The following is a 14,273-nucleotide window of genomic DNA, read 5'->3' as shown; positions in this document are numbered from 1 at the left end:
AAAAAAAGTGTGTGTCGGGTATATCCTCTCACCATACTTATTCAGTCTGCATGCTGAGCAAATAACGGGAGAAGCTGGATTATATGAGAGATGGGATGGGAGGAAGGCTTACTATGTGGCACACAGATGACACAACCTTGCTTGCTGAAAGTAAAACGCATTTGCTGATGAAGATCAAAGGATTTCAGCCTTCAGTATGGATTAGAACTCAATGTTAAGAAGACAAAAAACACACCCAAAAAACCTCCACAACTGGAACAATGGGTAACATCATGATATATGGAGAAAAGATTTCCTGAATCTGCAATCAATGCTCATGGAAGCAGCGGTCAGAAGATCAAAAGTTGTATTAGGTAAACCTGCTACAAAACCTCCTGAGAGTGTTGCAAAGCAAGGCTGTTACTCTGAGGACTAAGGCGCACCTAACCCAAGCCACGTAATTGCCTCATAGGCATGTGAAAACTGCATTTGGAATAAAGAAGACCGAAGAAGAATCAATGCTTTTGAATTGTGATGCAGGCAAAGAAAATGTAAAGAAACATGGATTGCCAAAAGAGTAAACAAATCTGCTTTAGAAGAAGTAAGACCCAACGTGCTCCTCTCACACACTTTGGACATGTGTCAGGAGAGTCCAGACCCTCGAGAAGGACATTATGCTTGGTAAATAGAGGCCGCAAAAAAAGAGGAAGCCCCTCAGTGAGATGGATTGACATAGTGGCTCAGGACCAGAACAGTTAGGGAGATGGAGCAGGACTGGGCCGTGTTTTGTTCTGTTGTGCACAGGTTCGCTCCGGATAGGAACTGACTAGATGGCACCTAACAACATCGGCATGCGGTTATTTTGCTTTCCTCTTGTAATTCAATGGAAAGTGGACTCTATTTTCAATAAACTACTGAAAAAATGTGGACAGATACATAGAAAACTAACCTGGATCCTTACTTCCTAAATAAAAATTAATTCAAAATGGATCATGAACCTAAATGAGCAAGTTAAAACGGGAGATTTTAGAAGAAAATATGCAAAAATATCTTCCTAACATTGAGTGAGGAAAAAAATTTCTTGAAGGGATACAAAAGTCACAACCTATTTTCTAACATGAAAAAAAGAGATTAATTGATAGATTGGATTTAAAGTTCCATTCATCAAAAGAGTATTAAGAAAGTGGCAAGTCAAAAACAAAGTGACAAGTCAAGTTACAAACTGAAATAAAATACCAAGAATATATTAAGAGGGCCTACAAATCTGTGATAAAATTACAAATAACCCAATTTTTTTAATTGGGCAAATTATATAAAGACTTCACACAAAAGCCAGACAAAATTACCAATAAGCACAAGAAAAAGCATTCGCTGTCATTAGCAATAGGGCACTTTAAAAGGACATTGTATCCCCCGCTGATGCACAGCGGACTTGATCTGGTTTTCAACATTCTTTGTAATTTTGTTGTGTTTTGCTTTGTTTTCTGTTTGTTCATATTAGGATTTATAGCAGAGGTGCTATGTCTTGAAGCTGTGTTACATATTTTTCTGGTTTTCAGCATATGAAACCCAGAACTGTTGAACCTATAGGGACAGCAAGTAGAAGGATTTCTGGGCGTGGTGGGGGTGTTCAAAATCACTTAGCTTCATATGTGAAAAAGGAAAGTGAACGCGCTTAAACTGGAGCTGTGTGCATTTTATTCTGTGTAAATTAATTCTCAGTTAAGTACTGTTAACAAAATACTGGCATACTTCTTTCAAATGTGAAAGCAAGTACCTGAAGGAACTCTCAAAACGTTTTTTAAGTGGTTGTTATTGTACTGCATAATCAACTCTTTAGTACTGGTTAATGTTGTACATATTGACAAAAAGTTCAACCCACTATGCTACCAGAGCTCCCGTATATTTATAATAAAAATTAAAATTATGTTAGAAAATTACCTCCCGCAAATAGTTGTAAGGCAATGCCATTCATCAGCTGACAGTATATGTTCGTGTCATGATATGACATGAAGGAAAAGAAGGAGGGAATGGATTCGAGAGCCCTAGTGCGTCCTGCCCTTTAAGATTCCTGCCTGCATTCCCCTTTGGTACTTACCAGCTAAAGAAGTTTCACATAAAACATTTTCCAAGGAGCTGTGTCTGCCCTGGCTAGCTTCTTTGAGCTTGTCTGGGTGGTCTTTCGTAACATATTCCTCACCCCATTCTTTACCATCCTTAGGCTGCCTCCACACACCAGATGGGAGATGGCTCTTGGATTGGATATCAGATGAAATGCAAGACTTGAGGTTTTCTTCTGCTTCCGGAGTTGTCTGGTTCACTCCTGAAAAACAGCAACTGCCAGTGTTAGGTAGCTAGAGGCAGAACTAGGGGCTGTCCCTCTACGTGCCAAAGTCTCCCTGCCCCCTGACAGGAAGTTGGAAGCTGCTTGAGGCTAGAGGGCAGCTCACATTCGGGTCTTTGAGACCGGAAGTCAGTATACCTGGGTGGGACCCCATCCAGGCCAGGTGGGCTTAATTCAGCCAATGGGGTTAACCAGCATCGTTGACCACACCGCCCAATGGGGGTTGGGGGCCTGAAAAAGTCAGAAACTTAGAGACCTCACTCTCTCCCAGCAGCTCAGACACAGCCCAGTGAGGGCGGGCCACTGTGCCACGGACATGCGCGCTCTCTCTCTGACTTGTGTTCCGTTTACTCTAATGCCTGAAATTTCTTCTATCCTTTATAAAACTCACTTGGATCACAAACCAGGCTTCAGCATGAATTCTTTCTCGTGCGAAGCCAAGGACCGAGGTATTTCTCCCACGAGAGACCTAACACTATCAAGAGCTGACTTTTGGAGGGGAATTTTGTTACCAAATCTTTACTCTTATGTATGTGCCTGTTTGGGTACAGCTGTCCATTAAAGGTTTTCCCAAATATCTCTAGTAAGCATTAACTGTTTGCATAGCTAAGGGTAGTGGAGTATATTATCAGGTGAAGAGGACTTGAAGCACTCGCTGACAATCAAGGATTGCAGCCTTCAGTAGAGATTACAAATCAATGTAAAAAAAGACCCAAATCCTCTCAGACCAACTAAACATCGTGCTAAATGGAGCAAAGATTGAAAGTCTAAAGAATTGTGTCTTGCTTGGATCTACAACCACTGCTCATGGAAGCAGCGGCCAAGATATTAAATGACACGCTGCATTGGGTGAATCTGCTGCACACGATCTCTTTAGAGGGTTGAAAAGCAAGGATGTTTCTGTGAGGACCAAGCTGCACCTCAGCCCAGCCGTGTTTTCAGTTGGCTCACATGCATGTGAGAGGTGGACAATGAACACGGAAGACCACAGAAGAACAGATGCATTGAATTGTGGTGCTGGGGAAGCATAATGAAAGTGGACTGCCAGAAGAACAAACTGGTGTTTTTTGGAAGCAGGAAAGCCAGAATGCCCCTTGGAATCGAAGCTGGCATGACTGTGTCTCACATGCTTTGGACGTGTTATCAGGAGTGACCAGTCCCTGGAGAAGGGCATCATGATTGGTAAAGCAGCAGGGCAGTGGAAAAGAGAAAGGCCCTTGACAAGCTGCATTGACACAGTGACTGCAACAATGGGCTCAGACGGAATCATTGGGAAGATGGAAGGGCCAGGCAGTTTCGTTCTGTTACACACAGGGTCAGGTCGCCATGGGCCCTAACACCAACAGTATGCCCTTTAGGGGACAGTGGTGGTTCAGTGTAGAATTTTCTCCTTCTATTAGAGCAGTCAAGGAGCGCTGGTGACATAGTGGTTATGCATTGGGCTACTAACTGCAAGGTCAGCCAGTTCAAATCCACTGGCTGCTCTGCAGGAGAAAGACTGGATTTTCTACTCCTTTAAACAGTTACCATCTCAGAAAGTCACAGGAGCAGTTCTGTCCTGTCCTCTTGGGTCACTATGAGTGAATATTTTTATTAGAGAAGCCCAGATTTGGTTCCTGGCCAGTGCACCTTATGGGTAACCACTACCTATCTGTCAGTCTTCACTTTGCTGAAAAGATTTCAGCAGAACTTCCTAACTCTGGTGGACCAGGAAGAAAGGCCTGATAATCCACTTCCCAAAATCAGCCAATGATTAACTCTATGGATCACAACCGTCCGATCCTCCTTACATTTGAAGTCACCATGAATTAGGGCCCAATGAACTCGATGGTAGCTAACAACAACAAAATATATCCTTTACTGCTAGAAAATAATATAACTAATTTATGGTAATATGTACTGGCTCCTCATTTCTGTTTCCTTCTGGGGGACACAATAGCAGCTCAGAGAACTATTGGAAAGTAAGTACAGAAAGAGAAGAAATGGTGCTGAAACCAAATCTTCCTTTGCAATGTGTCCTTCTTGACCCTTAGTATTATAATTTGAAGAAAGGGAAGAAAAAGAGGGAGTGATCATGAAATAAATTGTAACCTTCAGATGAATTGTCTACTAAGTAAATAACTTTTTAATTAAATAAATTTTAAAATGTGCGACCTGTGGAAAACTTGCCAGGCTGGTATTTTATTTAGTTTTTATTTATATTAATAAATCATTTTATTGGGGGAATCTTACAGCTCTTATAACAATCCATACATCACTTGTATCCAACTGATGTGTACATATGTTGGATACATATAATTTTATTTAATTTTCAAATCATTTTATTGGGGGCTTGTACAACTCTTATCACAATCCATACATACAACCACTGTGTCAACCACATTTGTACATTTGTTGCCCTTATCATTCTCAAAACATTTGCGTTCTACTTGAGCCCTTGGTATCAGCTCCTCATTTTTTCCCCTCCCTCCCCACTCCCCTCTCCCTCATGAGCCCTTGATAATTTATAAAATTATTATTATTTTGCCATATCTTACACTGTCCAACATCTCCTTTCACCCACTTTTCTGTTGTTTTTTAAGACCACTTTACTGGGGGCTTTTACAGCTCTTATAACAATCCATAGATCAATTGTATCAAGCAGATTTGTATATATGTTGCCATCATTATTGTCTAAACATTTACTTTCTATTTGAGCCCTTGGTATCAGCTCTTCTTTTTTCCCTCCCCCACACCTCCCACCCTTGTGAGCCCTTGATAACATTTAAATTATTTTTACTTTCATGTCTTATACCTACCACTATCTCCCTTCCCCCATGGTTTCTGTTGTTCACCAACCCCCCGCCCCGGGTGTGTGTGCTATGTGTTGAACATTTTTATTGGTTTCCCCTTCCTCCCCTCCTCTTTCCACCTTCTTCCTATATCCTCCTGATATCGCTATTCCCATTTCTGCTCCCGAGGGGTTTATCTGACCTGGATTCTGTGTGTCGTGAGCTGTTATCTGTACCTGTGTACCTGCTCTGGTCTAGCCTGCAGTGAAAGGCAGGACTGGGGTCATGGTGGTGGGAGGTGAGGAAGCCTCAAGGAACCAGAGGAATATTGTGTGTTTCATCGGTTCTATACTGTTCCCTGGTTGACTCATCCCTTCCTTGTGACCCTTCTGTGAGGGGACGTTCCATTGTCTACAGTTGGGTTTTCAGTCTCTGCTCCGGCCCCCCTCATTCTCAACAATATGTTTGTGTTTGTTTGTGGTCTTCTTATGCCTGTTACCCAATCCTGTCGACAACTCATAATTGCACAGGCTGGTGTGCTTCTTCCATGTGGGCTTGTTGATTCTCTGCTGTATGACCACTTGTTTAACTTCAAGCCTTTAATACTCCGGGCACCATCAGCTGTGTTCACCACATTTGCTTGTGCACCCATTTTGTCTTCAGCAATCGTGCCAGGGAGGGTGAGCATCACAGAATGCCAGGTTGTTAGAACAAAGTGTTCTTGCACTGAGGGAGGGTTTGAGCAAAGTCCATCCACTTCCTCAATTTATGGTCATATAAAGATATGAACTTAAGCCAATACCTCTATGTTTATGAATTAATATATTTTATATGTGCACACTTATGTTTATATCTCTATCCATAGCTTTGCTTCCTAGATCTTCCTCTGTTTCCTTTTAAAAGCTGGTATTTTAAATGAGTCAGAAGAAACCAAGAATACTGCTTTTGTCTGAAACTTTCCAAATGCTTCTTTCTCCATGGGCTTAGTAACTGACCTACTCCAGGACACATCTTGGAATCTTAGTAACTATAAGGCTTCACTTTGCCTTAGTTCTGGCATACATGCTTTGGGACTGAGGATGGAGAAGCAGGGAAGGTTAAAGGAGAGAATGGGTAGAATTGCTGGAAGAAAAGAAAATTCATAGAAGATCCACTTACCAGGACCCATCATCCCCTTCATGTTGCTGTCTCCAACGTGAAGGGGTCTGGGCTCTTGAGCTGGAGATAAAGAAAAACGTCTCAGTGTTCATCCCACTAGCATGGGCTGAATCTTCTCAGAGCCAGACACTTGTGAAAGCTCCCAGACTTCATAGTTCAGTGGGGGAGACAGAGCGGTAAACAGAAGAAGAAGAAAACGGCCATATTGACATGTGTGAATGTGGACTTTACCTCGTATGATGACTGTAGAAATTCGGTCAGCTCATCTATGTAAACTAATTAAAATGATTACCACTTTTCTGTCAGTTTGTCTTATGTTGGTGGCTTGCCTGCTCCTGTGATGCTGAAAGCTATGCCATCAGTATTTCCAAAATCACCAGGGTTACCCAAAGAGAGCAGGTTTCAGCAGATCTTACTAACTAAGAATAGACTATGTACAGCGAAGAGCAGAGAAGAAAGCAGATGGTGCTTGATTATCAGTTGTAAGAGTGTCTGGGGTCTTAAAGGCTTGTATTCAAACAAGCAGCCATCTAAGTGAGGCATCAGCTAAGTTCACATCAAGTTACAATACTGAAAGATTCGATGGGCAAAATATTGAATGGTACGGGAGACATCAAAAGAAGATGAAATGAATAGTCACTGCACCCAAAATAATTGGTTGATATACAAGAGATATCATATGATCAAGAGCCAATAGTATTGAAGGAAGAACTCCAAGCTAGATTGAAACCCTGATATAAAATAAGGCTCCAGGAATCGACAGAATACTAATTGAAATGTTTCAAAAAACTGATGCAACACTGAAAACATTCACTTGTGTAGGCCAAGAAAATTTTAAAGACAGCTACCTGCCCAGCCATCTGGAAGAGATCCATATCTATGCCCATTCCAAAGAAAAGTATCCAAACAAAATGCAAAAAAAAAAAAAAATGAAACAATATAGTTAGCATCACATGCAAGCAAAATTTTCCTGAAGTTCATTCAAAAACAGCTGCAGCAATACATCAACAGAAATTCAAGCCAGATTCAGAAGAAGTAGACGAGTGTTATCACTGCCAATGTCAGATGGATCTTGGCTTGAAAGCAGAGAATACCAGAAAGATGTTTACTCCTGTGTCATTGATTATACATTGACTGTGTTATCCAACCTATGAATAACAGAAGAAGGGGAATTTCAGAACAGGTCATTGTGCTTAGCAGAACCTGGACACAGACCAAGAGCAGAACAAGGGAATGGAACAATGCATGGAACAGAACAAGGGAATACTGCATTAAAATCAAGAGAGGTGTAAATCATGAGTCTATCCTTTTACCAGACTTATTCCATCAGAATGTTGAGCAATTGACCCAGAAGAGGGACTGCATGAAGAAGAACACAGCCTTAGGAGAGAAGAAGGCTCATTAACAGCCTGCAGAGATGCAGATGACACAGAATTGCTTGCGAAAAGCGAGGAGGTCTTGAGGAACTTAATGATAACAACCAGACTACATACAGTCTTTCTTCACAACTCAATGACGTAAAGAAAACCCAGATCCTCCCAACTGCACCGAGAGACAACAGCATGATAAGCGGAGGAAAAGTTGAAGTTGTCAAGGGTTTCCTTTTACTTGAATTCACAATCAGTGGCAGTGGAAGCAGCAGTCAGGAAACCCAATTAAAGATTGCATTGGGAAAATCTGCTGCACCAGACATCTTTAAAGTGTTGGAGAGCAATGCTATCACTTGGAGGACTAAGGTGCCCTTGACCTAAACCATAATGTTTTCTTTACTTTGATTAGTACATAAAAGAATGTTAATACATATAACATATCATTCCATATTTCAATCAGGTCAAGTAGAATTGTACAATTGCTACCGCAATCCAATTCCAACTATTCTTTTTCTATATGGATTGCTGTCATCGACTCCCTTTTATCCCACCACAACTGTACCTCTTCCTCTACTTGCTGTCCATAGTGGTTCACCAGTCCTGGGTTCCTTATACTGAACAACAGAAAAGCATATAACACAGCTTCAAGAGGGTGACCTCCATTGACGTAACACCTCTGAGATACACTCTACTATGAATGAACAAAAACACAACAAAGCAATACGAACCAAAAATGCATAAAAGGTTGGAAACCAGATCATGTCTAGCCTGCATCGTAGGGGGGATCTACTGACAAAGTTGTAACTGTTCAGGTGAGATTTATTCCTTTGAACTTCTATACTCCTGTCTCCCAAGCACCCTGTTTAGTGACCACTTTGCTACCATCCCTCAATTTTAGCTAGAGGGAGTTTTCCGGAGGCTTATTTCCTATGCAGTTCCACAAATGAATCTTGGGCTCCCAATCTCATCCATCACCTTCTGCACCCTGTATTCTCACAATTTAGGCTCTGATACTGGTCCTCCTTTGACTTTGGGTTATATGACTTCCAATCCTTCAGTGCCTGATGAGGATGGTGTGCTTCTTCCATATGGACTAAGTTGACATCTCACTTAGAAGGCTGTTTGTTTGGGGACAAACCTTTAAGACCCCAGACACTATTTGATCTGATAGCTGGGCACCATCTAAATTTTTTGCCACATTTTGCCACAGCACTTATATCTTCTGTGTTCCCTTCCTGGGGGTGAGCAGAAACCATAATATTTTCAATTGCCTCATATGCATGTGAAAGTTAGACAATGAACAAGAAAAGCAGAGAGTAATCGATGCACTGGATTTATGGTGTTGGTGAAGAATCTTTAAAGTACTATGGGCTGCCAGAAGAAGCAACAAATCTGGCTTGGAAGAAGTACAGCCAGAACACTCTTTAGAAGCAAGAATGACAAGACTGCACCTCACACACTTTGGACATGTTCTCAGGAGAGACCCGTCCCTGGAAAACAATGTCATGCTTGTTAAAGTGGAGGGTCGCTGAAGAGATGGATTGACACGGTGGCTGCAACCATAGCTCAAACATGAGTAACAATTGTGAGGATGGTGCCGGAGCCTTGGATGTTTTGTCCTGTCGTGCAGAGTGTTGCTGAGTCAGAGTTTGGAGCAAACTCAGGAGCACCTAAGAAAGACAGTAGCACTTAAATGGTCCTTGCCACACAAAGCCAACAAAAACAAAGTAAATGAAAACCTGCTGCTGTTCAGGTGATTCCAAGTCATCGTGACTGGATGGATGGAGTACAACTATTTCGTAGGGTTTCCAAGGCTGCAAGTATTCAGGGAACCAGAAAGCCTCATCTTGCTACCTCAGAGGGGTGAGCTTAAACCACCTTTTAGTTAGCAGGCCCACCTTTCATCCCTGGTGCCATCAGGGAGCCTTCCTGACACACCAAAATGCTAAGTTACTATTTTACTCTCGGAGTGTTTGTCATGATGGCGATGGTAGAAATGATAACAATCAGATATGATCCGAATAACATCCAAGTTAGACTATCACTTCTCTGGGTGGAGGTAGGGACTTCCTGTGGGACAGTGAGCATCATCAGACAGCCTGAGCATCATCAGACTCTTTTTACGGCTGTTCCTGGGGTCTTGTTTATCCTGGCAAGAGGATGAATACATTCTCCAACCCGGGATTGCATGAATTACCTCTTCTTTTCCTATTTAAATCCTGCATGGCCTTTCCAAGGTGAAGTTTCTAAAACTTAAGGCTCAGCAGTGCGGTGGATTACATGGTGGTTCTCAGAAAGTATGACCAGGTCCTATCCCCATACCTGGTTCAAAGTGGGTTATACTTGGACTGCTAACGGAAAGATCAGAAGTTCTAACTGACCAGCTTCTCTACAGTCAAAAGATGAGGCAGTTTGCTTCTATAAAGATTACAGTCTTGGAAACCCTATAGATCAGTTGCTCTTTGCCTTATGGGGGATGCTATGAGTCAGCATTGACTGAGTGTCAGTGTATAGGCTAATCTCTGGATTCTGTGAATGTGACTTTATTTGGGAAAAGGACCTTTGAAAATGTCATGAAGTTAAGGATTTCCAGATGAAATTATCTTGAATGACCCAGCGGAACCCTCAAACCCAATGACAAGTATCCTTATAAGAGACAGAAGAGAAGGCCATGTGAAGACCAAGGAAGAGACTTAAGTTGTGCAGCCACAGGCCAAGGAATGTTTCAAGACACCAGGGACCGAAAGAGGCAAGGCCAGGTTCCCTCCTAGAGCATTCACAGGGACACAAGCTCCTTAAGTATGAGAGGGCCTTGCCAACACTGTGGTTTCAGACTTCTGGCCTCCAAATGTGTGAGAGAAGAAATGATGGTGGTTTCAAACCAAGTTAGTAGTCATTTGTTATGGCGCTCATAGGAACTAACATACCACTTTATCCTTAACACTGGATAAGATAGCACTTTCTGAAAGTTTGGCACTGTGAACCATAAGTTTTAAAATACACTACTAACAATCCTATCCAGAATGTCTCATATCCACACCTTATTCCCCAAATTCCTGCAACAACTCAGTAGACGAGCGGTGACCAAACGAAACAGCTCATTGGTCACAAACAGCTCACTGAAATCCATTTGGCCTCTGGAGTCATCTAGGTCAGTGTATTCAATGGAGTTGACACGTCTTGTGATGATTCCCCTCCCCAAGGGTTAAAGATGTAAAGATTCTGGTACCAACAAATGTGCTGGTCTGCTTCACAATTGCCATCATTTTTAATCCTTTTGCTTTTGAATGTGTCTAGCTGTCATTGAGCAGTTGTCACTCTCCAAGCCCATGCTGGCCTCTTCTCCAACACGCTCCTCTTTCCTGGCTTGCTCCCCCTGCCATGGGTCTGAGAAAACTCAGCTGTCTTCAACGAGCCCTCTGCCCAAATGGATCATTCACTCGGCTGTGGCCCTCAGCCTCCAAATTAACTCCTCAAATGAACAAAACACTAAAGCTAAGGAGCAAATCTGTACTTTAAAGGTAGGGCAATAAAAAGCCATTTGGTTTATATTTCTCATTTAGTTGTTCCAAACACATCTAGTGCCGATGAATATGTGAAGCAAATGAGAAGCTTACAATTGAGTGTAGCCTCAAGGAGCCTCTATGTTGCCCGAGATAAACAAAAAGCAGGAAAATTCATCTAAATAACTTAATAGCCATTTGTTCTCCTGTGCATACAGTGGTATTGCTTGACGTTTTTGAGGGGATACAGAAAGGTAGCAATGATTTGCTTGGCTTTGTTTTTTTAAATTGAGTGGATCCCAGGTCACCGAGCCCCAAACAGCCCTCAGAAAGTCAGTTGCTTCCACATTGCCAGTAGGCTGTTCGATAGGATCTGTATTCTCAGATAAGGGAGTGACTAATGAATGTTTCAGCCCGCAGAGAGCAGCAGCTCTGCTTTTCCAGAGAGTAGAAGGCTAGAGAGTGAAGCAAGGAAATCAGAGCACACAATCGTTTATCTAAAAGAAAAAATCAGAACATACAATCTTATCTATACTAAGGATACAGCTGTGGAAAATGGGTGCTCAGAGGGATGCAGTGAGAAGGATTATGGGAAATGCAAGCCATTTATTTGAGTGAATCATTGACCTTTTTCCTCAGATGGTTGGTATAGAGCTAACTGTAATACGTGAGTATTAATTTATTTGCATTTTGAAAATGTCTAGATTGGTATAAAAGAAATGAGGGCAGGGAAGAGGGAGGGCAGAAGGAAAGAATGGAAGGAAGAAAGCGTTTAAAAATCGGACAGACTCTCCTGGTCTATTAGATCCTCTGAATGCTATTTTCCAGATACCAGAGGGAAAATCTGGGTAATATACCATTTCCCATTCTTACTGTTACTCAAGCTTCAAGAACTGAGGAGGAAATGCTTGGCTAATTCACTATTATTTGTGAAGCAAACCATACCTTTGTCATAGGCCTGCGAAGGTAAAAGGTTTGTGTAGTCCTCGCTTGGAAGCACAGGTTCCGGGATATTGATGGATCGGAAAGGACTGCCTTGTGTTTGCGCAGGTCCGGGCTGGGGCGCATGCTCATCTTTTTGAGCTTTCCTGAAGAAGGGAAACAAAGACAGGACCAGTGAGGGTCTCAGAACTTTTATGGGTTCGGAGGAGGTTCTGTTCAGAACAACTCAAAAGAACACTCCTTTGAAATGATTACTATTTCTGTACATTCAAAATTACCCAACAGAAACAATCCATATGGTCCAATAGAATCTTTCACCTATTCTGGGAGAAAAACAAATGTTCATACCCAGACAGTACAGTTCATGGACAAACAGAATTAAAGATAATGGAATTTTCCATGACTTTTTTTGTTTGTTTGTTTTTGTTGTTGTTTTTTTTAACATTTTATTAGGGGCTCATACAACTGTTATCCCAATCCATACACACATCAATTGTGTAAAGTGCATTTGTACATCGTTTCTCAAAACATTTTCTCTCCATTTAAACCCCCGACACTAGGTCCTCATTTTCCCCTCCCTCCCCGCTCCCTCCTCCCGCATGAGCCCTTGATAGTTTATAAATGGGTATTTTGTCATATCTTTCCCCGTCCGACGTCCCCCCTCATCCACCCCTCGGCTGTCTGTCCCCCAGGGAGGAGGCCACACACAGCTCCATGTAATCGGTTCCCTCTTCCCTACCCATTCTCCCTTTACCCTCCCCATTTTGCCACTCACACCACTGGTCCTATAGGGCTCATCCATCCTGGATTCCCTGTATTTTCAGTCTAGCCAGTCTTGCAAGATAGAATTCGAGTCATGGTAGTGGGAGCGGGGAGGAAACCTTTAGGAACTAGAGGAAGGTTGTATTTCTCATCATTGTTACATCGCACCGTGACTGGCTCATCTCCTCCCCTAGACCCCTCTGCAAGGGGATCTCCAGTGGCCTACTAATGGGCTTTGGGTCTCCATTCCGCACTCCCCATCCATGACATTTTTTAATTCCTCTGGTATTCTGCCCATATTTCAAGTTTTATCATATTAAAGCATATTAAAGATTATGTGATTTTAATAGTGAAACTACTTGATTCCATTTGGGGATTTATTTTCAATTACAGAAAATTACAGAAGTAAAATACTAGTAGCATGAGAAACATTTTAGAAAACAAATAAAAGAAAACCCACCTCTACTGGTGGTCCCACTATCTTGAACCAATAATCGTTCTTTTAAATACATCTTTCTAGTTGCTATTTAAGGAGCCCTGATGGTGTATTAGATTGCATGTTGGGCTGCTAACTACAGGGTCAGCACTTTGAACCCACAAGCCACTCCCAGGGAGGAAGATGAGGCTTTCTGTTCTTGTAAAGATTCATAACATCAGAAATCCTATAAAGGGTTGCTATGAATTGGAATTGACTTGACAATAGTGAATCTTGGAGGCATTATATGTTTTTACAACTGTACTTAATGTACCATTTTATATCATTGAATTTCAATTTAATTAGTAAATGAATGTTATCAAATAATTGCCATTTAATTTGCCACCTTTTGTGGCTCTGTAGCCTCCCTCCTGGAGCACTGAGGCAGTTAGTTACATTCCAGTGGTGGTGAAGTTGTTCTCTACACCCTCAGGGTAAGCTGTTGTCTAGAAGTTTGCCCCTGGTGAACTTTTTGGGTCAGATACTCACTTGGCTTTAACTTTTCGAGATTCTCTTCGTTTCTCCTGTTGAAGCTGTTCAATTTTCTGCTGCATTTCTTCTTGTTTTGAAGTGATGGCCTGGATCATTGACATAGCATTGCTCAGTTCTTCCTAAAAATTAAGAATAGGCATATGCATTTAAACAAATACATGGAGTAAAAGCACATAGCATAAAGTTTGGTACACAGTAGACTTTCAATACATAGCCCAGTGGTTCTCAACCTGTGGGTCGCGACCCCTTTGGGGGTCGAACGACCCTTTCACAGGGATCCCCGATTCATAACAGTAGCAAAATTACCGTTATGAAGTAGCAGCGAAAGTAATTTTATAGATGGGGGGGGTCACCACAACATGAGGAACTGTATTAAAGGGTCACGGCATTATGAAGGTTGAGAACCGCTGGAATAAACGAATGAATGGATGAGAGATAGCTACTTCAATTGTGGCTTCTAATTTGAACACCAAACCA

General features: G+C 41.9%; 1 protein-coding gene across 1 annotated transcript in view; it reads right to left on the bottom strand.

Moving 5' to 3' along the window:
• Window positions 1-14,273, bottom strand: part of ARHGEF33 (Rho guanine nucleotide exchange factor 33) — a 93,024-nt gene that overhangs the window by 34,579 nt on the left and 44,172 nt on the right. The window contains exons 6-9 of the mRNA XM_045287031.1: window positions 13,794-13,915; window positions 12,071-12,213; window positions 6,253-6,312; window positions 2,078-2,302 (exon numbers count right to left, since the gene is read on the bottom strand). Coding sequence (XP_045142966.1) covers window positions 2,078-2,302; window positions 6,253-6,312; window positions 12,071-12,213; window positions 13,794-13,915 — 550 coding nt within the window. The remainder of the gene's footprint in view (window positions 1-2,077; window positions 2,303-6,252; window positions 6,313-12,070; window positions 12,214-13,793; window positions 13,916-14,273) is intronic.

The sequence above is a fragment of the Echinops telfairi genome, unplaced genomic scaffold (genome assembly GCF_000313985.2).
Source record: "Echinops telfairi isolate 266 unplaced genomic scaffold, ASM31398v2 ScPeMD7_10;HRSCAF=50, whole genome shotgun sequence".
Taxonomy (NCBI): Eukaryota; Metazoa; Chordata; class Mammalia; order Afrosoricida; family Tenrecidae; genus Echinops; species Echinops telfairi.
This window is presented reverse-complemented; position numbering and strand designations above follow the sequence as displayed.